Source organism: Rutilus rutilus, assembly GCF_951802725.1.
Source record: "Rutilus rutilus genome assembly, chromosome: 20".
Taxonomy (NCBI): domain Eukaryota; kingdom Metazoa; phylum Chordata; class Actinopteri; order Cypriniformes; family Leuciscidae; genus Rutilus; species Rutilus rutilus.
Window position 1 is genome coordinate 23591328 of NC_140225.1, and position 22996 is coordinate 23614323.

Here is a 22996-nt window from a genome sequence, read left to right on the forward strand (position 1 = left end):
TTCAGATAACATAACAGTTTGAGTTTATATTTATTAAACCAAAAAATTAAGGCAAACATTTAACTTAAGTTAAACCAACCAATTTCATGGGTGTCTGTAGCCTATAGTTTTGGAGTCGCTAAAACAAAATGGGAAGATATATAGTTAAATGTAATGTAAAAAAGTTGTTTTTCCCTTTTTTTTATGAAAATGAAAACATGAGTCAGTCATGTTTTTAACCACTTTAATTAATTTCAGATTCTTTTATTTTAACTAATGGTGGTATTTGTAAGAAAGAAAGAAAGAAAGAAAGAAGTGAGTATGAATGAGTTCATTAAATGAATGAGCAATAAAGGAATCACGCGCTGCAGATCCGCCGCACATGATCTGAATTCCAGACGTGACGCGCGCTCGCCGGTGATGGTGATCATCAAATCACGTGACTCGAGCGCGCGCACACACATCACGGAAGCGCTGCCGCAGTTTAGTGTAATCTGTCAAACTGTTTGTTGTGCTGTGTGATTTTTGAACTGGCTCAGGATTTCGGGCGCAATGATACTCTTCTGTTCTAGATGCGAACACCTCAAATAGTAAGTTTACTTTGTTGATACGTAAACTGGTTAGAAGTTTAGTGCAACAAGTTTTCACTTGAACTTGATATGTTTTTCCAGCTAGTTTCATTCTGGAGGAACTGAGAGGTTTGGGCTTCTGCTGCACAAGAGTATCATCCTATTGTGTGTTGTGTACTCGTTAACTTGTTTGCATTCTGTCCTATTGTATTGTATTGTATTGTATTTTTAACATTTACTACTACTGAACAGTTTAAGGAAGCTGCATGGTTTCTTAAAGATTGTCTTTGAGTTCTTTTTTGGTGTCTTAAAGAAGCGTTTATCCCATTAGAAGTCATACTGGCCCTATAGGAATATATATTTTTCTGTTTTGTTGGAATTACAAATGATTAGGACTGTAAATTATGATTTTCTTGAATAGTTGCATTAAGAGGTTTATGAAAGACTGAGATTGATACCAAGCCATGTTAGAGTTATGCACAGTGTGAATATTATGACCTATTCTTCTAATAACTGCATTTATGTTCAGATAAAATGAAGTGTCTACTGGTGGCCAACGAGAGCGCAGAGGTTTTGTTCTACTGGACTGACAACGAGTTCGAGCAGCGGATTCAGGATCAGTATGTGGTTTCCCAGGAGGAAGGACAACGAGTGAGAATTAATGCTGTTTGACATTTTATGTTAATATACATGCATGAGACATTATTAATATTATTATTTTTTATGTGTTCTTAGCTGCCCGCTTTTGAAGACAGCATCAACACTCTCTTCGCACCCATCATCATCTCCTGCAGCACCATGGTGGACCGACTCGGGGACAATTACACCTCCTTCAACACCGAAAACAATCATATCTATGTTCTGCATCAGGTAATCCACAGAAGAATGAATGTATCATCTTATCTAACACTAATAAATACTTTAATATAGATGTTTTGAGGGATGCACCTATGTATTGGACATAAATTAAAAGCCATTATTGTTTTAAAAACAGCCGATGATCAGGGCGGATTATATCTCTGTCAATCAAAAGGAGACAGAAAAACAAATCAGACTGCAACTCGTACTGTGTGTGAAGAGAATCTCTCGTGTTGAATTTAGGTCTGTCAAAATTACTGCTTTTTAACACAAAAAAAAAGTAGCGACATTAAAGCAGACTCTATTTGAGTTACTGTTGCCTTTCTATCAGCTCGAACCACTCTGACCATTCTCCTAGGCATCAACAAGGCATTTTCGCCCACAAAACTACCTCTCACTGAACATTTTCTCTTTTTCTGATCATTCTCTGTGTGTGAAAATCCCAATAGCTCAGGAAGTTTCTGAAATACTCAAACCAGCTTGTCTGGCACCAAAAACCATGCCATGTTCAAAGTCACTTACATCACCTTTCTTCACTAACAGTGTGAATTTAACATAAACCCTCTTTCAAGAAATTCGATGTATTTTTCCAGTACTCATGCCACATACTTGTGCTTTCTATCATGCAGTTTGAGGAATGTCTATACATCGCTGTGAATGGAGATGGAGATGAGACCGAAGAGGATCTGAAGAGAAAGATCTATGTGATGAAGAAACTCACAGAAATCATGTTTGGGATGGTGACGCTCAGCGGGGCCCTCTTGAGGAAAGAGTGAGAACTGCACTTTGTTCGACATCACATCAACATATTTCATATTGTAGATTAGTATAACTAGTCTCATTGCATTTCACTTCATAATATTAAACCCACACAAACGAAAGCATTTTTAACGGACTCTTTCATGTATTCAAATTTATTTGTCAGATTGCGCCCTCAAGAGACTGAGCAAAGGAACCGGTTATGGAAGAAGCTACAAAGCCTCCTGGAAACGTACAGCCGCTTACGAGAGCACGACCAAAGCTTTTTAGTGGAGGTGTGTGCAAGTTGCTGTTTTTATTAGTTGTGTAGCTTTAGTTCACGCATGACGAGTCCTCTGTGTGTTCAGGCTGTGGAAAGGTTGATCCATCCGACCCTTTGTGAGCAGTGCATCGAGTTTCTGGAGCGTCGGCTGGTGCAGCAGATCAACAGTAACGTGGACAGAGCAGGCGAGGAGGTGCTGCACGCTTTCATACTGGTGCACACCAAACTTCTGGCCTTCTACTCCAGGTACAGCAAACGCTGGTGGAGAAGATGATGTTTTGACCACAAAATAAATCAGAAGGAAGCTATAGAGAACTTTGAAATAATCTCTTCTTTTTTTTTTTTGTGCAGTCGAAATGCCAGCAGTCTAAACCCCTCTGATCTCCTGGCTCTGATCATCCTTGTGCAGGATCTCTACCCCAGCAAAATCGACCAAGATGACACTCCTGAGGTTTGATGTGTCTTGTTTTTGATATCGCTTGTTGATATCTCACAGTTTTTTCTTTTGCATTGTGCCCCTGACAGTATTTTCTGTATATTTAGGAGTTAGAGAGCAGTTCAGTTCCTGATGTATTCTACACACCAGAGCCCTCTCCTCCTGAACGGGAATCAGGTGATAGAAATGAGTAGACTTTCATAGACTTTGTGTGTAATGCAATGACATTCAGAAATGCACCAAAAGTGGTAAGTGTTGTATAAATACAAGCTGCATATTTGTGTTTTTAATGCATAGTCCGACCAAGAGGTGACAGTCCTCCTGTCTTCCAGTTTGTAGATCCTGATGTTCAGGTGAGCTATTTGTTCCTGTCCATCTCTGCTGCCCTAAAAGTATGATCTAATGTAATATGATCTCATTTGTATATTCATGGATACGCGTATAGTAAATGAAGCAAGCGTGTAGAGTTACATTCAAGCTAATTTAAGGCATGAATACATTTTTTTCACTAGAATTTTTTGGTCATTTTGGTGATCAAAAATGAGTTTTAAGAGCTAAAGTATTGACTACAGATTATTTTTTGCAGGAATTTGATAGTTTAATTCATAAAAGGATGCATTAAAATTACCATCAAAAATAAGAGTAAAGGCATTTATAACGTTAGAAAAGATTTCTATTTTGAATAAATGCTGTTCTTTAAACTTTCTTTAAACTTTACACATTTCATTAAGGAGCACAACCCTTTTCTACTACTACTACTACTACTACTACTACTAATAATAAGAAGAATTTGTTGAATAAAAATGTTTCTTGAACACCAAATCAGAATATTAGAATGATATCTAAAGGATGTTTAAGAGAGAGAATGTTGTTAAAAGGATGAAAAACATTTTATAAAATATAAATTACATATAATATTTAAAAAATAAACATATTCATGTTTGTTTGTGTGTGTGTGTGTGTGTGTGTGTGTGTGTTCCCCAGCTGTATATAATATTATATAATATTTTTAACCCTTAAAGAATGACAATATAATATATAGGCAATCGAAATAGGTACTACAGTCGAATTCAAAATATCGGAGATCGTTGTTTCTCCCGCCCCCTCCTCCTCAGACTGGACGGCGCTCACACGGGTTGCCAGTTTGAGCGCACGCAACAGGAACGAGCACATTGGACAATGAAAATTGGCAATGTGCAGTATCAGACCAAAACAATAACAAACATTCCAGCCTGGAAACGCACATTTCAAAGTAAAATATCTGGCTGTAGAAGTGTTTTTCAGAGAAACGAGTATGTGAATTTGTATATGTATACAAGAAATATGCAAACATTATGGTATTTTTATGCTTTAGTAGAGTTACATACAGCACCTTTACAACTTTCTTTTGTACTTTCTATTTATCAAAGAATCCTGCAAAGTTTCCACAATTTTTTTTTTAAATATTAAGCAGCACAATTGTTTTCAACTTTGATAATAATAATAAATGTTTATTGAGCATTAAATCAGCATATTAGAATGATTTCTGAAGGATCATGTGACACTGAAAACTGGAGTAATGATGCTGAAAATTCAGCTTTGCCATCACAGGAATAAATTACATTTTAAAATATATTCAAATAGAAAACAGTTGTTTTAAATTGTTAAATTTACACAATTACTGTTTTACTGTATTTTTGGTGAACATAATGATCTTCTTTTAAAAACATAAATCTTACTGACCCCAAACTTTTGAACGGTACTGTATGATGTAATTTTTATTCTTATGATTTTAGATGGCTGAGGACAGTCTGAAAACTCTTGAAGTTCCAACCCCTGACCCCTCAGCCCCATTCAGAGTATTCCTGGAAGCCAAAGAGTGTCCCATGATGCCTCACTCCATGTATTGCCTGTCTCTCTGGCCTGGAATCACGCTAGTGTTGCTCACCAAGGTGAAGTCTTTCTGAATATCATGCATTCTGTATATTATCAGACCTCTAAAGCAAAGAAAAGTTACATTGCATCTTCCTCAATTAGTCATATTTATACATTATTAGACATATTTATTCTACTCTTTTCAAATAAGCACATTTGTACAGACATTGATTTTGCTTCCATTGAAGCACAATATGATCATCCTCAAATCATACTGAATAACATGATCATGTAGGGTTTAAACAAACATGTAAAGTTCCCAGCTAATTTGTCCTGCTTCTCAATAGATCCCCAACAGTCATGTGGCAATATCTATTTACTACTTTCTGGAAGCCTTTGTGAAGCTGGAGAAGAGGTTGTGTGAGGGGCATGAAGGGTCGGCGGCCACACGGGGTCAGCCCTCTGTCCAGGAGCAGCGGGGCAGACTGGAGAAGTTAGTCAAAGCATGGGCCAGCATGGACATTCAGGTCAGTGTGGACAACCGAACCGAGCGCACACACTCTTAATCCTTTGCACACTGTCAGATCCACTTTACAATGTGCTTTCATTAGGACTCATGAGGGACTCAGTGATTCTGCATCAGATTTCAATATGGTTCATTTAGTGCTTTTTCATCCATTTCATTTAGGAACAATCTTTTGCTAAAATGTTTTATTTTATTTTATTTTATTAAAACACCATTCATTAAAACGAAAACATGTCCTTTAACTACACTTTAAATTGCTTTATTATTATAATCATTATAAAAAAAATAAAAGGTGAATATGTTTCATTCAAAAGTTTGGGACAATGATGTTTTTGAAATAAGTCTCTTATACTTACCAAGGCTGTATTTATTCGAAAATCAAAAATACAGTCAAAACAGTAATATTGTGAAATATTATTACACATTTATTTGAATATATTTTAAAATGTAATTTGTTCCTGTGATGGCAAAGCTGAATTCTCAACATCATTACTCCAGTCTTCAGTGTCACATGATCCTTCAGAAATCATTCTAATATGATTATCTGCTGCTCAAGAAACATTTCCTATTATTATCAATGTTGAAAACAGTTGTGCTGCTTAATATTTTTGTGGAAACTGTGATACTTGTTGATTATATGAGTAGAAAATTCAAAAGCACAGAATTTCTTTGAAATATCATTTTTATTTGTAACAAAGTAAAAGTATTTGCTGTCACGTTTGCTTAATGCATTCTTCTTAAAATAAACTTTCCGACCCCAAACTTATGAATGGAAATGTATGCTCTGCACTAAAATGCAACATTGATTAGAATATTGTTCTTTGAGCAATTTATTCATTGTTATGTCATATTCAAATCTAATGTCTTTTTTTGTCCTACTGGTGACATTTGCACACTAAAATGTATATTTAAATGAATTTAAATCTATCAATTCCAAGAATTGCCACCTCACATATAAAAAATAAAAATAAATTGTATACATATACAAGAAATACATATTTGAAGATTTATCCAGTATTCAAGAACAACTGGAAAGGTTTTGGAAATGTATTGACCAGAAATAGTGGAGTGTTGGCGCTATAATAGCATGTTTTCTTTATGTGTTCAGACTTCCCATCTTCAAAATGTGTGGACAGATTTTAAGAGCAAGGCCTTCACCAGATCTGGATCTGGATTCACAAGGGAGTGAGTGCTGTTTTTGTTATTAACAAACTGAAAAACTGTCTTTTCTGTAGTGGATGTGGCTTAATTCGCTCATTTGACGTTTTATGTGTTGTTGCAGTTTGCTGCCCTCTTGTCGAAACATGAAGACTCAGTTGTGTAGTGTGTACAGGCAGTTTTTTGCAGCTGAATGCATGGCCAGCAGTCAGCGATTGGCTCCTCATCTGCAAGAACGAGCTCTGAACATGGTCCAGTATGTATGAACAGATACTTCTAAAGTGCTCATTTTGAGTCACTTTTAACTGTCTTTCACATTTGTTGCAGAGAGAAGTTGATGGACTGGAAGGATTTTCTGCTGGTGAAAAGCAAAAGAAATATCACAATGGTGTCATATCCTTTTTTTAACACTGAGTCTTTTGGTTTGACGTGTTCAGTAGTTGCCAGGAAGGCATTTATCTAGCATTCAATCTTCTTCTGTTGTGACATTGTGATAGACTTTAACCACGCTCTCACATACCTGGAAGAGTTTCCTGGTCTCGTCCACTTTATCTACGTGGATCGTTCAAGTGGTCAAATGATTGCGCCTTCCCTAAATGTGACGGATCTCACCGTCTCTGAGCTCGGAAAGGGACCTCTAGCTGACTTCATAAAGAACAAGGTGTTTTTGTGTGTCTAGCCCATCATGCACTGTATCAAATCGTGACATGTTTTAGTATAAGTAAATGTAGCTGTTTGTTTCTATGTATTGTTATAAATGAAATTGATTAAATATTCTTCAGTAGAGATACAGAATGTTGTCAAAAGCTGAACAAATTATATATAGACTAAAAACAAAAAATAAATGATGTTTTATTAACAAAGTTCGGGAGGAGCAGGTTCAGATAATTAACCAAATTATGCACAGCTGGAGATTAATCAGTAATCAACTCAATGACAGAGTATAAATTCACAGCAGACCTATCTCTGTTCATTGAAAGTTTGTCAGCATCCCTCCTCCACCCCATCTCCTCATTTCCAGTTCCATCTACACTTCCAGTTCCATCTACACTTAACAACTGGGGGGAGTACTCTGGGTTCGGGCCTAACTCCCAGCTCGGAGCCCTCTCTCCGGACAGCACGCCAAATACGCATAAACTTATTGTACTAATTATATGTAGATGTGAACTCGTGAAGTATATAGATATTAATCTGTTTACTTACCCTTTTTAAGGAAATTGTTCAATAATAATAGGAAATATTTCTTGAGCAGCAAATCAGCATGTTAGAATGATTTCTGAAGGATCATGTGACTAAATACTGGAGTAATGATTCTGAAAATTCAGCTTTGCCATCCACCGGAATATATTACATTTTAAAATAGAAACGTTTTTTGTTACTAAATGTTACTGTATATTAAAGGGGTCATATAATGCCATTTTTGTACAAGCTAATATGATTCTTTAGGGTCTAAATTAAAAGTTTGTAATATACTTTAATTAAAAATTCTCATTAGTATTGTAAGAAAACACTCATTTTACCTGGTCAAAACAGCTCTGTTTTCAGCACGCCGTTTAAGTGCATGTGTCTTTAAATGATAATGAGCTTTGCTCGCCCCGCCCCTCTGTTCTGTGCGTACTCCGTTTTTAATAATAACACAATAACCATAACGCGTTGTTCATTATAAATGTGGGATTATGAATTATATTGAGAACGTCGTACATAGAAAACATGCCGTAATGTACCCTGAGTGTAAACAGCCGCATTCATCGTGAAGCGTGAAGCAAGCGATTTATAAATATTAATATAAAGGTTAATAAAATGTTACACTCACTTCTTCTTCTGGAGGTGCAGCATGAACACGAATAGTTGGTACCGATCCTTTTTTCAGGAGCAGCTTCTTAGCAAAACCAGCTTTTTACTGATCGTTTGTAAAGCAGTCTGGTGTGTGAAATGATTCGCGCAAACATGAAAGCATTGACGTTGATCGTGGGGAATATTCCCTTCGAAAAACAAACTCAGCCACTGCGTCTTCAGCGGTTCGGATTTAGGAACATCAAAATGATGCTGTGTTCCTTATTACACCCAAGAACAGAACACCACAATCGCTTAGACGCCATTCTGCTCATAGACAGTGCTCCAGCGTATCAACAATGACCGCGCCGGACCGCGCGGACTATGATTGACAGCTCGCTCACGACCGAGGGCGGGTCTGTGTTGAAACGCTGCTGTCAATCAACAATCGTGGGAGGGGCGTCGATTTTGTGACGTCACAAAATCGAACGGCTTGATTTGAGATGGGGGAAAACATATAAGAAGATAAAAAAAAAACACTGGATGGATTTTTATCATTTTATGGTGGTTGTGTAGAGGCACTGCCAACACACATTTCAATACAATCAACTTGTAAAAGTGCATGTACCATTATATGACCCCTTTAAATAACAATACTGTATTTTTTTTCATTAGTTACTGATGATATACTAATCTCATCATGAATCTGTGCAGGTTTGGAGTCTTGTGGCGACAACACGGCGATACCTACACAAGGGTTACGCCACCGTCACACTCCGAGATGGAGATTACTTCTACTGTTACTTTTTGTGGTTTGAAAATGAAGCGGTAAATATTACCTTGCATCTTCTTTACATTTACTAAAACACATTTAATGAAAGTTATATGTGGTGATATTCTGGGGATATTTAATCTGATTTTATCAATCAATAAATTCCACTAGAAACAAACCTTGTTGTATTATTTTAATTTAATACTGTGAAGCTGCTTTGATACAATCTGTATTGTGAAAAGCGCTATACAAATGTACTTGACTTGACTTGACTTGACTTGATCAGGTTTAAATTTTGTTTTGACAGGGTTACAAACTGGAAGTGATAGATATACCCAGTTTCCCAGATGACACCGCTCCAATAGGAATGCTCACCTGTGATTATTATAAGTAAGACAGAAACAAGGACATCACTTGCAGTTTGAAGCATATTTCATTCAGAATGATTTGATAACACCTTGTCTAAGAGTTTAAAGTGCCCCTACTCTGCTCTTTCAGATATTACCTTTCATACAGTGTGGAGTATAGCATTATATAATAATATAATATTATTGTCTCCTAAAAGAGAGAACTGATTCTGAACTGTGATCAGTAATTCCAGTCTCACTTCCTACGTGAACCTATGTAGGTTTGTAACAGATTAGCGTAATGTCACCCTATGGTCTTCATTGGCTGCCACGAACAACGTCTAGTTTGACTCGTCCTCAAACACTGCGGTTGTATCTGAGGCCTGGAAGAGTTTGGTTCTTGTTATGCTGAGGAAGACCTGGAGCTGAACCCTTTCACCCACTTTGATAAAAGATGTGAAGCTGCAATTTTATACTATTAGAAAACTCTAAGTGTTTTTTACCTTGGATGCTTGTAAACCTATTGTAGGAGACCTCAAAAATAAAGTTAGGAATCTTTAAAATAGTATAATAGGGGCATTTTAAAACCGGTCAGTTTGAAGGTTATTGTACATAATTATTCTATTTCAAATTAGCCATGTACGATTTAAGTCTCTGCTAGAGGTTGCTGTTGTGTTCTCAGTGGTTGCTACAGTGTTTTTGATGGTTTCTAGATCATTGCCAGGTGATAGGAAGCTGAACTTTCTTTAACACGTGTCTATTCTGTTCTGACTGTGTCATAGGAAACTGCTGCGGTATTACAGCAAAAGACATCAGAATGAAGTGGTGAAGTGTTATGAACTGCTGACTGTGCATCTGGGTGTAATCCCCAATGAATATATTCTTCAGCACTGCAGTCAGCTGGCCCGCAAGCTGTGGGAGCCCACCCGTATCCCGCTCCTGTGACCAACACGGTCCTCAGAGTCAGAGGAATGCGTGCTCCATGCAGCCGTGCTCTCTTTCTTCTGTTGCTGCATGAGCTGTTATCTATATGGAGAGTTTTCTGTACTTCTTATTTCAGTTCAGGTAACTGCAGAAAATATTGTGCCGGGAAACTAAACATTGCATTTCTTGTGCTTCTAATGAACTGAATATAGGGTGCAAGTGAACAGTGAGAAACAGACATTCTTAAGGTGCTCGCAATACAAAAACGTGTCTGTTATTTAGCAATTTTATTTGTGAAACCAGGACCAAATATTATAGGAAACACTCTTTTTTTAAAAGTCAAGTCAAGTCACCTTTATTTATATAGTGCTTTATACAATACAGATTGTTTCAAAGCAGCTTTACAGTGATAACAGGAAAATGATTCAGTGAAACAGTTCATTTCGGCTCTACTGCAGCTCTTAAAGAAAATGGTGTCATTGTTTAGCTGAAGTTAGTTCAGTGTTAATACAGTTCCGTTGTAAAGATAATCAATTGTTAATTTGCTTTGGGGATGCTTTGAAGGGAGGGTGGGATCTTTTGCGTTCAAAGCCAACTTGCTATTGCTAACCTCTCTGAAATTGCCAACCCTACCTTTAATGAATCAACAAATTAGTAATTTTGTACATTTTAGTAAACATTTTTTTAATGGTTGTAAAGTTAAAGCTGAAATACACAAATCTAATTCTAAAAAGGAGAATAACAATTTATTTATCCTGCCATCAAAAATATCCATTGTATTGCTATAGCAGATGATTTCTCTCCTTCCATAATGTCAGCACTTTTTGAACTGTAATTAATGATCATGAATGTGTTGCAACAAAATAGTCTCTATTTAAATTTTAGCTCAGAGATTACGTTAAAGACGAAGTATATTGATAAGGAAAGTGTGTTTGTTTTTAACCCACTGTTTTAAAAATATAATGCAATATTTTACAGGACCGATTATCACACTCAAACACGAATCTGTCGTTTATATTTGGATACAGTATTGTTTGGATATATGTACCGTAATGTTTTGTAAAAAAAAAAAAAAAGTACACTATGTAATCAGTTTTCCAAGATAAATAAATATGAAATAATAATTTATCTGAATAAATCTCTTGTCATCTTTAATAAAGCTATATTTAAATGTGTATTATAGTAGCTTTGGTTTTAATTTTAGTAGTCATTTTCACTTGTTTTAAGTGCATTTGTTTGTACATTATGTTATTGGGTAATGTCTGTCGCATTTCACCCCAAAATTACACAATTTAGTACATTTTGCCCTGAAATTTAAAAGATCGATCCTATTGTCTTCCAACAGGTCTGTTTCTGTGGTTTGTTATCGCTTTTAACTTCTACATGTAGCTTTTTCAGAGTCTCTGCCGTCATCACAATGCCCCGGTGAGGTCTCGCACCGCTCCGGCTTTAACCAGCTCCCGCAGTAAGATGGTCTCAGCGCTGACATCGTGAACCACCTGTACCCTCATGGCGTCCATGCGGAGAGACCCATAGTAATGCAGCAGAGCTCCAGGGTGCTGAAGGTCGTATCCAAATCCAGCTAAACTCACCTCATCACACACCTGCAGGGCCAGAACTATTGCCGTTATACCCAGGGTCGGCACCATCTAACAAACAGAATATAAAACTCACTTCAGTTAACAATACTAGCGGCAGAACACTGAGTAGGAGTCTCGTTCCGCAAGGACACGTTTCATTTAATTAGTAAAGAATTTATAACACGACATTAGCCCTGCAATCAGCATATTAAAATAATTTCTGAAGGATCATGTGACACTAAAGACTGGAGTAATGATGCTGAAAATGTAGCTTTGCCATCACAGGAATAAATTACATTTGACATTTCTTTTTGCATTTCAATTACATTTCAGTACCATATATATATATATATTTGAAAATCAGTTCTGACCTTTTTCTGTTGCTCTGCATAGGTTTGCAGGACTCGTCCTGTCCTGTACATGATTTCAGGATTCAGGATGCGAATATTTTCTGGTTGAAGAGGTATCGTGTCTATTACATGCTTCCAGAACCACAATTTAGACCACCAACTCTTCAAAAAGACAGGGACAGACATTGACTCCTTGGACCACACTGGTCATGTAAACAATTAGGCTAAATTTATGTCATTTCTGTTATCTTTAAGGCTATAGCACACCATGGAGATGACAAAAACATTTAATATTTACAGTCCCTCTGTTTCACAAAAAATGATGACTCATCCTACACTCAAAGGCGTATACAAATCTTTGTCCAACCAAATGCTCTCTAGAATGAATATGTCCCTCCTGAAAACCTTCTAACATTACTCACCAAAGGTTCCTTGGTTACTACAGAGACGAGCCATGCTATATCCAAGCTCTTGAACGGAACCAAAGCCACCATTTCAGTATTCTCATATTCATGTGACAGGGTAGGAGCCCCTTCTGGATAAATGAGCCGAATGGTAGTTCTAGAGCCAACGTCTCTCTCAAATCCAAATACTGGAGCATTGTTCACTCTGTAAGTATAAAGATTAAAATATTAATATCGATACAATTAGTTCAGGCAAGTTAATGTGCATCATTGACACTGTAACACCTCCCCCATATGTGTTTGCTAATGAACTAACCTAATGATAATGTTGTACTGGTCTATATGAGGTCCAAGATTTTTGCCACGTAAAATGCCACCGCTTCCGACCACCATGCATCTCCTGCACGTCTCTGCGCCAGCAGGAACACCAGTATAAGGCAAAGCTTTCAGGGCCTGTGCCACCATCTCCTCACTACCCTGCAGACCCAGAGGAGGAGGCAGTGCCCAGTCCTGTGTGGCGTTCTCCAGGAACACGGGGATCTTCAGCAGCCCAGCAGGAGTAGGCAGCGTCATCACCCTCTCCACACTCCAGCCACTGCGACATGACCGAGACAGCAGAGCCGCTGACTGATTCAGCAGAGCCTGAGGTGTGTACAAGTGAGCATTCAGACACCTGACCACAACATGAGTGGAAAATAATACTAATTGCAGTAGCAAAGATACATAACGGTTTGTACTTGTTGTACCTTCTACCTTATTATACATAATTATAGTATGTTATTTATTTGCATATACACTACTGCTTAAAAGTTTGTAATAAATTAAGATTAAAGGGGTCATATAATGGTACATGCACTTTTACAAGTTGATTGTACTGAAATGTGTGTTGGCAGTGCCTGTACACAGCCATCATAAAATGATAAAAATCCATCCAGTGTTTTTTTTTATATATGTTAAAAAAACATATCTTCTTCCCCATCTCAAATCAAGCCGTTCGATTTTGTGACGTCACAAAATCGACGCCCCTCCCACGATTGTTGATTGACAGCAGCGTTTCAACACAGACCCGCCCTCGCTCGTGGCGCGGTCATTGTTGATACGCTGGAGCACTGTCTATGAGCAGAATGATTGTGGTGTCCTGTTCTTGGGTGTAATAAGGAACACAGCAGTCATTTTGATGTTCCTAAATCCGAACCGCTGAAGCAGTTGTTGAGTTTGTTTTCGAAGGGAATATTCCCCACGATCAACGTCAATGCTTTCATGTTTGCGCGAATCATTTCACACACCAGACTGCTTTACAAACAAGGTCAGTATAAAGCTGGTTTTGCTAAGAAGCTGCTCCTGAAAAAAGGATCGGTACCAACTATTCGTGTTCCTGCTGCACCTCCAGAAGAACTGAAGTGAGTGTAATGTTTTATTAACCTTTATATTAATATTTATATTAATCTTTGCAAATTGCTTGCTGCACGCTTCACGATGAATGCGGCTAAGGTTTACACTCAGGGTACATTACGGCATGTTTTCTATGTACGACGTTCTCAATATAATTCATAATCCCACGTTTATAATGAACAACGTGTTATGGTTATTGTGTTACAAACGGAGTACGCACAGAACAGAGGGGCGGGGTGAGCAAAGCTCATTATCATTTAAAGACACATGCACTTAAACGGCGTGCTGAAAACAGAGCTGTTTTTGACCAGGTAAAATGAATGTTTTCTTACAATACTAATGAGAATTTTTAGCTTGTACAAAAATGGCATTATATGACCCCTTTAAATTAAGAAATAATTGTATTTATTAAGAATAAATTGTATTATGGTTTGCACAGAAATGTTAAGCAGCACAACCGTTTTCAACACTGCTAATAATAAGAAATATTTTCGAGCACCAAATCAGAATATTAGAATGAAGGATCTGATGATGAAGCACATCAAAAATGTGTCATGGTTTCACAAACCAAATCAGAATTTTAGAATGAAGGGTGTGAGGGATAATGTGACATGAAGACTGAAAATTCAGCATGCCATCAATAGAATTAATTACATTTTAAAAATGTATATTGAAATTTAATATTGCACAACATTTACTATGTATTTTTGATCAAATAAATGCCTTGATGAGCATTAAAGACTTCTTTCAAAAAATATTTTTTTTCAAATCTAACCGACCCCAAACTTTTGAACTTTGTGTATATTTATTTACATGACAAAATTTGTGATTTATGTATTTATTGATTGATTCATAATTTACTGAAATATTATTACAGCACTATAACCCTAAAATAATTTTTATATAATAATTATTTTAATTATTTTAAATTAATGAACATGTTTACAATATCAAGGGGTTTATTTATTTATTTATTTATTTAAATTGTAGAGAGAATCTTTTGGGGGGTTTGAATGTTAACTCCACATGGATTATTTTAATCATCTTAAATCTGTAGTAAACTCACAGTTGAATAGGCCTGGTTTCACAGACAGGGCTTAGATTAAGCCAAGATTAGGCCTTAGTTTAATTTGGACATTTAAGTAGCTTTTATAAATGTGCCTTAGAAAAAAAACAAAAAAACATTATTGGTGTGAATCTTGAGACAAAACAATGGCACATGACATATTTTAAGATGTCAGTGCAAGTTGCTTTCAGTTAAAACAGCTCAAACATGCATTGTAGTCTGGGACTAGCTTAAGTCTTGTCTGTGGAACCAGGGGCAAGTCAAGTCACAGATCCTGCAAATTTGGCGCACATCTCATTAGCTTCATACGGTGAAACAGTGAATTACAGTACCAGAGTTTCAGCAGAACTGTCATTAGTCCAGGTGGGCTCTGGCGTTGGCAGATACGCAGGAACCAGGAGTGCAGAGTAACAGCTCAACAACAGAACAATGCTTAAAATGAAGTTGTTCCTCCTGAAATCATAAAACAAGCTCATGCTAGGTGTGCTTCATTGGTTTTAATGGAATGCGTCTCTAAATCTCCAGTGAAGCGTGTGAATGACCAGCATGATTCGGTGGTGTCACAGTGCTTATCTCGCTCTAACCCACCGGCTGAGGAACAGTTTCCTGGACTCTGCCCTGTGGTGTTGGGTGGTTGGGCTCTCCGAGCTGCTGGCTTCCGGTAACAGAGGAACGCTGTCTTCCTCATTATCATTAACACTCAAGTGTTTCAGTGTCACCATTTTTTCCTGTCAGTTCCCAACTACGCCTGTTAGTTATGAAATACTAATTAAAACAGGAGTCATACTTTGCTTGCATGTTCTTTAGAGTCAATATTCCACAGCCTTCATTCACAGCACATTTGAAAACGTTATGCCTTTGTAAATGTTGTTTCTTACCTCTTATTTCAGGTGCTGTCTTCTTCTTTCAGGTGTAGAGATAGAAACATGTCTGTGTTGTATTGAATTTGAGCTGCGGTTTTGTCCCTTTCTTCCGCTGCTGTGCTGTGTGTGTGTGTGTGTGTGTGTGTTTTGTGTCAGTCTGATCCCTCCTCACAGTTAATCATTCACCTGTCTGAGAGGCTTCGCATTGTATATCTACTGTTTAAACAGCCACACACTGCCATTTTTGGAAAATGTTTGATACCATACCTAACATCAGCATTTCAAAAGTCCTTTAGACAGCATGTTCAGCTGTTGCTGAAAGCAAAACAATAATCTTAATAACTAAACATAAGTACACAGACTTTATTTACTTTTCTGCTCAATCTTAGTTTTCATTTGTTTGTTACCAGGGTATTTATGTCAAAGAAATCTGAGGGAACTCGATGAAGTGAAAAAACGTGTTTTGAGGCCTAAATGGTTTGAGAGAGTTGGAAATGGAACCAGTGTTGAAGCATGTACGTTGTTGTTTGATTTATTTATCATTTTGTATAATTAATCTCTCTAAATTAACCTATCGATACACAAACACACTCTACACCAAGGCAGGGTCGGTTATATTTTTTAAATGTTTTTTGAAGTCTCCTTTGTGCTCTCATTTGATCAAAAATAAATAATATTGTGAATATTATTACAATAACTGTTTTCTATTTGAATGTTTCAAAATGTAATTTATTCCTGTGACGGCAAAGCTGAATATTTAACAGTTATTACTCCAGTCTTCAGTGTCACATGATCCTTCAGAAATCATTCTAATATTATGATTTACTGCTCATGAAACTATTATTATTATTATTATTATCAATGTTGAAAACAGTTGAGCTGCTTAATATTTTTGTGGAAACTGTGATGCATTTTTGGGGATTCTTTAATGAATGAAAAGTTCAAAGGAACAGCATTTATTTAAAATAGAAATATTTTGTAACAATGTAAAAGTATCTTTAAAGTCCCCATAAAATCAAAATTGAAGTTTATTTGGCTTTTAGCATCAATACTGTTATCTATAAGCTAGTGTGCTCCAAAACAATGACAAAATTTGCATTCAGAAGATATAAGCATTCAAAATGTATAGTCTCTCACTTCCACCAATATGGATCAATGATTTTGCCCCCTTCATTATAAATATACGCTGAAGCTGCAGCTAAAATTGGTCACATTTACTATTTTCTACATGGTGAATGGCACATAGTGCACTATATAGGGCATAGGGAACGATTCAGTGTAAATATGCTTTCCATTGGGGCGAATGAAGTCTGGTTTCTGCATAGAATTCTATATTGTTAAGTGATATGGAGGAGAAACGGTTAGAGATTAGGAGGAAACTGCGGCTTTAACGAGCCGAGCTGTGATATAAACTAAACACTATTGGCTATTTTAAAAAGGGGAGGAGCTGTTCGATGTGTCCCGCCCTGACTTCCTGTTTCAGTGGAAATTACGTCAACACACAGAATAATGCTGCGTGTTTCGAGGCACTTCAGTAGGCCTTTAATTTCACTTTTCATAAATGTAATGCATCCCCCAAGTGTTAATTTTTTTCAAAAAGAAAAACTGAAAACGTACTGCCCCCAAAAAACTATATCTGGGACAAAAAACAAAACAATCAGGATCTCAGTTAAGCGGATAGCAGTATACAGCATTTAAACACGAGTAAAGAAAACATTATAAATGGCAGCATTTCTTTAAATTATTGTGTCATAACAAAAAAGACTTGATTTGATTATTAGATTAAATAATATTAAGTATTTGCAGCAGTAAATCTTTATTTGCTTTATAATAAAAAAAAATACTACTTAAAGTTTAGAAAAAAGCCTGGGGAAAGTACTGGGGAATTACTAAATCCAGTAAACTTAGCAGATTTGTAATTTTTAATTAGTTTTAAGCAGATATTTGAACAGTTAGTTCTTTTCCAATAAATATTTCAATCATATTTAAGTTAGGGGTGACTCCTGACATTTGGTCAGGTGAAGGACTTGAACAGCATGACTGCATTATGAAACCAAACAAACCATTAGAAGTATTTACACATGATTATTTGCTGTTTGGTTCAGTTGTTTTATTTGTCAAATGATGATGGTTTTATTGAAAATTTCAACTTGATCTCACCTTTACAACCATTTACATCTGTTCTTCCTTCAAACACAAACTGCATATCACAAACACTTACTCATAATAAGACATTTGTGTGCATTCGTGCGAATGTACAACCAACAGGATGTTCCAGAATGCCGTCCCGTGATTGGACATTGTGTGTTAACAGGCGTTCTTTGAAACTAGGAGGCATTTAAGAGGTATCACTTGACACTAATGAACCACTTATAAATAACATAATCTCCAAAACAGGGTGTTTATTGGGTCGTGATTCTTGTAAAACTGGACTCCCAGAGTGTGGCAGAGGGCAGGCCTCTGGAGGTGGACGGCACCGAACAAACGGTGAGCTCATGTTGCGTGTTTGTGTGTGATCCAGCTCCTGTCCACAGCTGTCACACCGGGCCTGACGTGGCTTTACATTCCTGCTGTGAGCTATAAGACCAGTTCACATCTCAGTCCAGCAGGTCTGCTCTTAACGGCGGGATTTTTACACGATTATTTGTGAATGTTTGCGACTTGAAAACACTCTGGGTGAAGTTCTTTTTATACTTTTCATCCCTTATAATGGACGAGAGCATCCTATGGGTGACAGCTGTGGTTGATAGAAGAGCACCCCTTGATAAACGGGACAAGGTACAGAATTAATTTCTCATTTTGATCATTTATTATGTATTTTATTTGTAATACGTCTGGGAAGTACCTGTCTGAGAAAGTTTGTTTGTCTTCTATTGAAATTGTTTAGAAGCGTCAAGCTCGGGCACGAAAGTTGGGGATTTTGGTCGTGGATGAACCTTCTGTGGGGGCAGAACAGGGAAATGAATGTGTCAATCAAAGAGTTGCAAACATTCAGGTGAGTGGGGAACAAAATCGCAGCAGAGATCAAAATTTGGACTGTTAATGAAAAGATGAAAATTATACCAGTCTGAGATAAACTTGATGCTTGAAGCATAATCGATATCGTCGTGTTATTCAGCTGTGTTATTTATCCTTCCTTCCTATTGTCTTCATGTGAAGCTCAAACAGTCAAACATGGCACTAACAACGGCAAGGTCATGGGATCGATTTCCAGGGAATGCATGAATTTAACACAATATATAGCTTGAATGCAGTGAAAGTCGCTTTGAATAAAAGTTATGTTGGTTGTAGGAAATTATCTAGACCTTGAGTTCTCAACTCTGGCTCTCGAAGTCCACTTTCCTGCAGAGTTTATCTCCAACTTTGATCAAACTCACCTGCCTCAAACTCAAAGCCACCATATATGGCTGCGTCCTATTCAGAGACTGCATCCTTCGAAGGCCGATTGTGTCACCGCGGCGCGACAAAGGCTGTCCCGATTTGAAGGGTCCTTCAAATGCGTCCTTTCCCATGAAAGATACAACAAATTAATCCTTCATCATGGCCTTGCCTACCCCAGAATTTATTGTGCGCCAGTGGCGACAGGATTTTCTTGAGAAATTGCCTGATTACACTTTCAAACATAAGTATTGGGTTTCAACTTACTCAAATATCTAATGATACAAATGTTTAAAAAAAAACCTTTAAAGCAGTTCAAATGTTGACACATCTTACTAAGATGCGATTTATATATAGTTTATACTTTTCTATATACGGAGATGGAACATGGTGAACATATTTAGACAGTTTGTGAACCGTTTGGTTTTCAGACAGTTTAATATAACTTTGAAAAAAAGTCTAGTACAAACGTTACAGCCACTCTTTAACGGCAGCTGTCACAGTTTCTAGGCGACAAGAACAATCCTCTGTAGGCTAGACCGTCCCATTTCATTTTAGTCCCATTTAGTCAATATCAAAATTTGCCATCTCATATCAGTTTGACAAGATTTTCACAATCCTGTCAATTAAAAACCATATGAGCCAATTTTATTGTAAGAATACTGCATGTGCTGTGCAGACCAGGATCAGTCAGTGATGAAGAGAAGTGATTTTTCATACAGGCAGAGGAACGTGTGAGGCGTGTGATCGTTGATCTGGGGGGTGCAGAGAATATTATTGAGCTGCGAATGAAGAATAAGAAGAACAAGAACAAGGCCGCAGCTTCCAAAGGCCTAATGGATGTTCCTATGGTGAGGGAAACCCATCTGTCTTTCTTGTCTTTAATATTGTTATGTGCATTTGAGTTGCATATAAGTATTATTTAAGTATTAGTCTTTTTTTTTTTTAGTGTTTAACCATTGAAATTTGTCTCTGGTGTTTGTCAGGGACTTGTTGAACCAGAGGAGTTTTTAAAAGCAGCAGCTCAGGGAAAGATGGAAGTAGTGGAGAAGTTTCTGGAAGATGGAGGAGATCCAAACACCTGTGATGAGGTGCTGTATGTCTGAAATGACACGGTCTCTCCAGTGTTGTTTTAGTATCAGTGAGATACTATTATAGTTTTTTTATTAGCTTTCATTTTAATTTAAGTCAAAGCTTTAGTGCTAAAATGATACATAAAATGCATTACCATTCTGATACATCGACTTGTAGACGAGCCTGTATGAATGAGTGGAGGCGGAGCTCATTTGCATATTTATGGTCCGCATATACGATAATGAAGCAAGGGTGTAGAGTTACATTCAAGCTATTTTAAGGCATGAATAAAAAATTTTTCACAGGAAAAAACTTCTAAATATGTCATTTTGGAGATCAAAGATGAGTTTTAAGGGCTAAAATCTGTGACCTAATGGTTAGAGAGTCGGACTTGTAACCCGAAGGTTGCGGGTTCGAGTCTCATTCGGTGGGAAATGTAGTTGGGGGGAGTGAATGAAGGTGGAACTCTCTTCCACCTTCATTACTAACAACTGAGATGCCCTTGAGCAGGACACCTAACCCCCAATCGCTCCCCGGGTGCCGCAGCAAAAATGCCTGCCCACTGCTCCTGTGTGTGTTCAAAAACTCACTGCTGTGTGCGTGCACTTGGATGGATAAAATGCAGAGCACAAATTCCAGGTATGGGACACTATACTTGGCTACATGTCATGTCACTCAACTATTGACTATAAAAAGGGTGATTCCCCAGAGGTTGGCGATTTAGCGTGATCCATGTCAACCTTTCTCGCTCATTGTGACAACCTACCTCTCCCACTCCATATACACACACGTCAAAGTAGTCGGAGCAACTTTTTTAAAATGTTGTATTGGCAACTAGCTAAATTTTTTTTTTCATTTAACATTTATTTTGATTTTGATTATAATAACGCTGGTTCTCTGACTCTATGATGACTCCGTCGCTCACACAACTGTTTGTCTTAGTTCAGAAAAACAGCACTCCATCGGGCTGCTCTGGAAAATCATGCTAAAATAGTGGAAAAATTGCTGGACAAAGAAGCTGATATCAACTTTAAAGACAGGGTGAGATCATTATACATGTTTATTAAGTCAATTCATTGTTACAATGGTGTCGTGATTGTGTTGATTGTCCGTGGTTTAGCTGGATTGCAGGGCTGTACATTGGGCTTGCAGAGGTGGAAGTCTCTCAGCGCTGAAAGTTCTTCAGGACAGGGGAGCTGATATCAACGTCAGAGACAAAGTAGTAATGTTTTACTGGAAGACAAAAATACTGTACAGTATAAAAAATAAGCTGTCGCAAGTATGCATAATATGGTAAAATCGTATTGCTCCCTCCCACACAGCTGCTTAGCTCACCTTTACATGTGGCCACACGGACTGGTCACAGCGACGTGGTCCAGCACCTTCTAGCCTGTGGAATCAATATTAATGCCAAAGATTGGGTAACAGATGAATAATTCATGAGGAAAACACAAAAATTATATGGATCATGCAAATTAAAAGTCAGTTTAAACATTTCATTTCTCTTTTAAAGGAAGGAGACACAGCTCTACATGATGCTGTCAGATTAAATCGATATAAAATTGTAAAACTCCTCATACTGGCTGGAGCCGATATGCAGATCAAGAATGCTGTAAGATCATGCTGGATGAGAAAAACAAATCTGATCAAATATAATGTATACAGCTGGATATAAGCACTTCATTTGTTTGTTTCAGGAGGGAATTACAGCCACTGAACAGGTGAAGCAATGGCAGTTTGACACTAAGGAGACACTGGAGAAACTGGATCAGATGAGGGAGGTTGGTCTGGCCTGACGGACACATGGAGATGCGTTGGATTCATTAGAGTCACTTGTGAACAGGTGCATGGCTGTGAACAACAACACCTCTGCCTGAGTAACTATTTGTTCTCCCAAAAATGAAAATTCTGTCATCATTTTCTCACCCTCATGTTGCTCCAAACCTGTATGAATTTCATTCTTCTGTTGAACACAAAGGAAGATATTTTGGCACCATTGGGGATATTGGGGCACCATTGACTTCCATAGTATTTTTTTTCCTAATATGGAAGTCAATGGGGACCAGAAACTGAATGAATAAGGACTTTATTGTATTCATTTATAATTCATTTATATAAAGAAATGATTAATCTCGATTTGACAGCACTATATATACTAACGTCCACTTTTTTTGGAAATAGGCTCATTTTACAACTCCCCCGGAGTTAAACAGTTGAGTTTTACCGTTTTCGAATCCATTCAGCCGATCTCCGGTCCATTCAGCCGATCTCCGGGTCTGGCAGTACCACTTTTAGCACAGCTTAGCATAGATAATTGAATCGGACAAGACCATTAGCATCTCTCTCAAAAAAATGACCAAAGAGTTTCGATATTTTTCCCATTTAAAACTTGACTCTTCTGTAGTTACATCGTGTACTAAGACCGACGGAAAATGTAAAGTTGCGATTTTCTAGGCTGATATGGCTAGGAACTATACTCTCATTCCTGCGTAATAATCAAGAAACTTTGCTGCCGTACCATGAGTGCAGCAGCCGTAATGATATGACGCAGCGCCTGAAAATAGGTCTAATAGGTTAGACAAACTTAGTCCCGGTCACGTTGGAAGTTACTGACATGGGTTACCGAGCTGGGGACTATTTTCAGGTGCTGCGTCATTACGCCTGCTGGACTC

The 22996-nt window shown here is 37.5% G+C and overlaps 3 protein-coding genes across 3 annotated transcripts; 2 read left to right on the forward strand and 1 right to left on the reverse strand.

Moving 5' to 3' along the window:
* The first annotated feature begins 429 nt into the window (after positions 1–429).
* Positions 430–11278, forward strand: hps1 (HPS1 biogenesis of lysosomal organelles complex 3 subunit 1). The gene is made up of 18 exons (XM_084391399.1): positions 430–569; positions 1078–1199; positions 1284–1418; positions 2036–2178; positions 2332–2440; positions 2513–2673; positions 2779–2878; positions 2971–3040; positions 3161–3216; positions 4639–4794; positions 5065–5244; positions 6352–6428; positions 6526–6657; positions 6729–6793; positions 6917–7062; positions 8889–9002; positions 9254–9336; positions 10076–11278. Exons 2-18 carry the CDS (start codon positions 1083–1085, stop codon positions 10236–10238), a joined length of 2007 nt encoding a protein of 668 aa, XP_084247525.1. The 5' UTR covers positions 430–569; positions 1078–1082; the 3' UTR covers positions 10239–11278.
* A 4-nt stretch (positions 11279–11282) lies between these two features.
* On the reverse strand, positions 11283–16006 carry st3gal7 (ST3 beta-galactoside alpha-2,3-sialyltransferase 7). The gene is made up of 7 exons (XM_084391400.1): positions 15888–16006; positions 15598–15757; positions 15342–15462; positions 12868–13193; positions 12570–12756; positions 12169–12309; positions 11283–11866 (listed from the first exon to the last, which is right to left on the reverse strand). Exons 2-7 carry the CDS (start codon positions 15729–15731, stop codon positions 11630–11632), a joined length of 1146 nt encoding a protein of 381 aa, XP_084247526.1. The 5' UTR covers positions 15732–15757; positions 15888–16006; the 3' UTR covers positions 11283–11629.
* Positions 16007–18386: 2380 nt separating this feature from the next.
* Positions 18387–22502, forward strand: ankrd2 (ankyrin repeat domain 2 (stretch responsive muscle)). The gene is made up of 9 exons (XM_084391888.1): positions 18387–18650; positions 18760–18867; positions 19973–20101; positions 20237–20341; positions 21267–21365; positions 21445–21543; positions 21647–21745; positions 21838–21936; positions 22022–22502. The coding sequence occupies exons 1-9, from the start codon at positions 18582–18584 to the stop codon at positions 22118–22120; spliced, it is 906 nt and encodes a 301-aa protein (XP_084248014.1). The 5' UTR covers positions 18387–18581; the 3' UTR covers positions 22121–22502.
* The last annotated feature ends 494 nt before the right edge of the window (positions 22503–22996 follow it).

Bases quoted from the DNA above. Each gene is read 5' to 3' on its own strand.
- st3gal7 (XM_084391400.1), bottom strand. From the start codon at position 15,731: ATGGTGACACTGAAACACTTGAGTGTTAATGATAATGAGGAAGACAGC. The intron at 12,310-12,569 runs GTGAGTAATGTT...GTCTTTTTGAAG, and splicing joins TAGTAACCAAGGAACCTTTG to AGTTGGTGGTCTAAATTGTG. The intron at 11,867-12,168 runs GTCAGAACTGAT...TCTGTTTGTTAG, and splicing joins ATGCAGAGCAACAGAAAAAG to ATGGTGCCGACCCTGGGTAT.
- ankrd2 (XM_084391888.1), top strand. From the start codon at position 18,582: ATGGACGAGAGCATCCTATGGGTGACAGCTGTGGTTGATAGAAGAGCA. The intron at 20,342-21,266 runs GTGCTGTATGTC...TGTTTGTCTTAG, and splicing joins ATCCAAACACCTGTGATGAG to TTCAGAAAAACAGCACTCCA. The intron at 21,544-21,646 runs GTAGTAATGTTT...CCTCCCACACAG, and splicing joins ATATCAACGTCAGAGACAAA to CTGCTTAGCTCACCTTTACA.
- hps1 (XM_084391399.1), top strand. From the start codon at position 1,083: ATGAAGTGTCTACTGGTGGCCAACGAGAGCGCAGAGGTTTTGTTCTAC. The intron at 1,200-1,283 runs GTGAGAATTAAT...ATGTGTTCTTAG, and splicing joins CCCAGGAGGAAGGACAACGA to CTGCCCGCTTTTGAAGACAG. The intron at 2,179-2,331 runs GTGAGAACTGCA...TTTATTTGTCAG, and splicing joins GGGGCCCTCTTGAGGAAAGA to ATTGCGCCCTCAAGAGACTG.